Raw genomic sequence first — 3,366 nt, forward strand, 5'->3', positions numbered from 1 at the left:
TTGATTGATTCTCTTCGTCGACTTTCTCTTTCGTTAATAACTTGACCCCATAACCATTTCTTGTTGTGTTTGTCATATTAGATGCTAGATAAAAGCTTCTTTTAGCGATCTGTGTGCTGAAAATACCTGGGAATGTCTTTACATGGCCGTAGGAATACAAAGAGAAAGTCGATGAAGAGAATCTGTCAATGTTACTTAGGACCTAATGCAATGTTCAGCTTGATGTGTATTGAACAGTCTTTTGTTATATTGGCAGGTACATATGTTGGTCTGAACATCTTATGTTCAAATCTATGCGTTACACGTATTTCATATGATCAAGTATCCACCTGATGTGATACCCAACCATGGTCGATACCCCGGGAGTTTTATCCTGTGTGCTACATTCAACCGAACCCCCAGAAACCACTCCAAACAAAACGGTTTTGAAGCTTCCATTATAAGGCATCACCTTCTGCAGAGGCCCACCCGAGTCTCCTCGACAGTGTCCTTCGTTGTTCCTTCCCCGGGCGCATATCAGCTCTGCGTGCTGGCAATATTCGGAAGTGCCCATGACCTGCAGACTGACTTCCTGTAGCACATTGGATTGGGTTTGTTCTTCCGTTAGTCCCCATCCGGTCACGGTCAGCTGACTCGGCTTCGTCATCAACATTTGCTCCGTCAGCGGAAGGCAAATCGGGTAGATCTGGCGAGGTACTAGCGGGACAGGGCGGTCCAACCGTATTAGAGCGATATCATGAGTCCTATGTCCATGGCGATAGTACTCGTGTGGAATCCATTCATCTACGTAGTATTCTTTAAAGGGTGTGGCACATACACCATCTTCGCAGTCTATTCTCGTGCTGCGGTCGTATTCTCCCAATCGCACTGATACGGGCTTGGCACCACGCTTGGAACAATGCGCTGACGTCAGGACGTACACAGGGTGGATCAATGAACCACTGCAAATCGATGTTTTTATTTTGCGTAAGTAGTACATCAGGTTGACCATCCAGGGATACTGTCCCAGACCGGCCTCCTGGCCTTCGAGAATCTTACCCCCGAAAGGAACGGTTCCGCACTGATCGAGACCCAACCGCTGGGCCCTCCAATGTTTGATGAGGCCATCCGGACTGGGAGGATCCCGGCAACAGAAGGAAGTGCTGCCGAGATCGCTCGACTGGCACTTGGACTTGAGCAAGAATTCCCCAAAAGCGCGGCTTATTTTGTGATGCTTCTTCAAGTACCGATCATGTAGGCGATCGCACATTCTCAGCGGCACACATCTACCCCGGTGCTGGTATGGCGTACGACAAGTCGGGAAAGCTGAAAGACGAAACATTATGCAAACAGGAATTGATGATTCACCTTACTCAGATGGAAAATCCCCGATGAAACTCTTACCGTTTTCGTCCTCCGTTTTGCGTTGAATTTCGCTTTTTGGTGGCTTTGTTGGATCACAGTCAAACCATGGACCACCTTTCCTCCGGCAAACTGTATTCAATTTGGAACAACAAACTCCGTATTTTCCTCGGGTGGTAAGGCACCCGAGATATCCACCGGCACCTATAGTGGTGACATTACTGCAGAATTGTTCTTCAATGCAGACGGCTTTCTCGGCTGGACAGTTGTTACCTCTCACCGAAAGCACTAAAATCAACACTACTACGAGATGTAGGAAAAACATCATCTTGACTAAATTTCTTCATAAACATCAATATCAAATACATTTCACTTCTGACGATTTGCACCTGAACCTAAGCTTGAGCACTTGCAACTGGAGTTGTCGTTCTACCAGCACGCTGCCTTTAAATAACCAGTAAGCACCGACCGGAGCGAAACGAGTTTCGAACTGGTTATTCCCGCAGCTACCAGCTGTCTGCGCGCGAAGAAAGCATGAGTTTTTATTTTGAAAATTCGCTCGTTCGAACTTGGATGCGATCGACAGGAAATGGTCCATGATCAAGTCGTTAAAGACTCACACGGAATAAAGGTTTGTTTATTGGAGATGAATCATTTCGGCAACCAGAATTTACATTTTTATGCTGATGAGATCGATAGTGGCATTTCCATTCATTGTGACTCAACGGAGGCGAATTTGAATTTATACGTCCCTATGAACCAATTAATGTGGCTTGACTACTGAAATTACCATCTTGAGTAGATGATAACAATGTGTTTTGATTCACAGAATAAAAATACGAAGGGGGCGACATATCCAGATTATCACCTTTTTACCATGAGGGCCCGTTCAAATATTATGTAGCTCAAAAAGGTCGATATACCCCTTACCCCCATCGTCACGCACTTTTCCTATGCCTAATACATAGCGGTAAACGCATTGCCTGACTACCCCCACCCCTTCTTGTGTTACGTAATATCTGAGTGGACCTTAAATCATGCTCAGCCTTTATTTATCTAATCACTGTGTGCTATTTGTTTTCATCTGTGATATTATCTACATACTTCCACCGACTCTCGCATCTTGCATCTTTCTTCACATCGCCTGCATCGTCTCGTGAACGAAAAAAATCAGCAAGCCATGATGTTTGTTTACATTTTGATTCGCAGTTTTATCCATAAGCTTTCATCGAACTTTTTGTTGCTCAAGTGATAATTTCATGTGTGGATAATTTTAGAAGATATTGCGGTAATACCAACAATCAATACGAAACTAACGATTTTAAATTGGCTCACTACTTGACTAGCCTATTGGTCCCAAGCAAATCGATTAACGTACCCCATGCTAGTATAAATTCCAGTACTACACTATGTTTGTTTTGATTCGCTATGAAAGTTTGACAGATACAATGGGGGGTTCGTGGATTTTCCTATGTTTCGAGGAGTGCATCGATTAGCTTGGGACCGAAGATAGTATGTACCAGATCTTAGCCAAAAAGTTGAGCTCGTTTCTTCGGGACCTTCTGGTCTTAGAGTTATCTCTATGCTTCTACCATAGAGGTAACTCTAAGACTAGTAGGTCCCGAAATAACGTGTTCAACTTTTTGGCTCAGCTCTGGTACTCTCTTCGGTCCCAAGCTAATGATTCACCCCTCGAAACATAGGAAAAACCAAAAACCCCTCATTTTATCTGTCAAACTTTCATAGCTAATCAAAACAAACATTTTGTAGTAATAGAATTTTGACTAGAATGGGATACGTTATTCGTTTGCTTGGGACCAATAGGCTAATCAAGTAGTGAGCCAATTTAAAATCGTTAGTTTCGTATTGATTGTTGCTTCTACTGTGTTACCTGACTTATAACGAATATACGTTGTATACGAGTACCCCGAATACAACGTATAGTTCGTCTAATTTTACATTGCAAATGCTATGCAAAATTAGACGAGTCGTACTGTAACATTAGAGCATGTCCCATTAAATTAA

General features: G+C 43.3%; 1 protein-coding gene across 1 annotated transcript; it reads right to left on the reverse strand.

Moving 5' to 3' along the window:
- Positions 1–298: 298 nt before the first annotated feature.
- LOC135698600 (serine protease grass-like) lies at positions 299–1,249 on the reverse strand. The gene has a single exon (XM_065218644.1). The coding sequence runs from the start codon at positions 1,247–1,249 to the stop codon at positions 299–301; it is 951 nt and encodes a 316-aa protein (XP_065074716.1).
- Between the last annotated feature and the right edge of the window lie 2,117 nt (positions 1,250–3,366).

Source organism: Ochlerotatus camptorhynchus, unplaced genomic scaffold (assembly GCF_037179485.1).
Source record: "Ochlerotatus camptorhynchus isolate MF236.1 unplaced genomic scaffold, CSIRO-AGI_Acam_v1.1 ptg000091l, whole genome shotgun sequence".
NCBI classification, from domain to species: Eukaryota; Metazoa; Arthropoda; class Insecta; order Diptera; family Culicidae; genus Ochlerotatus; species Ochlerotatus camptorhynchus.

Coding starts and splice junctions, on each gene's coding strand:
- LOC135698600 (XM_065218644.1), bottom strand. CDS start 1,249: ATGTGCGATCGCCTACATGATCGGTACTTGAAGAAGCATCACAAAATA.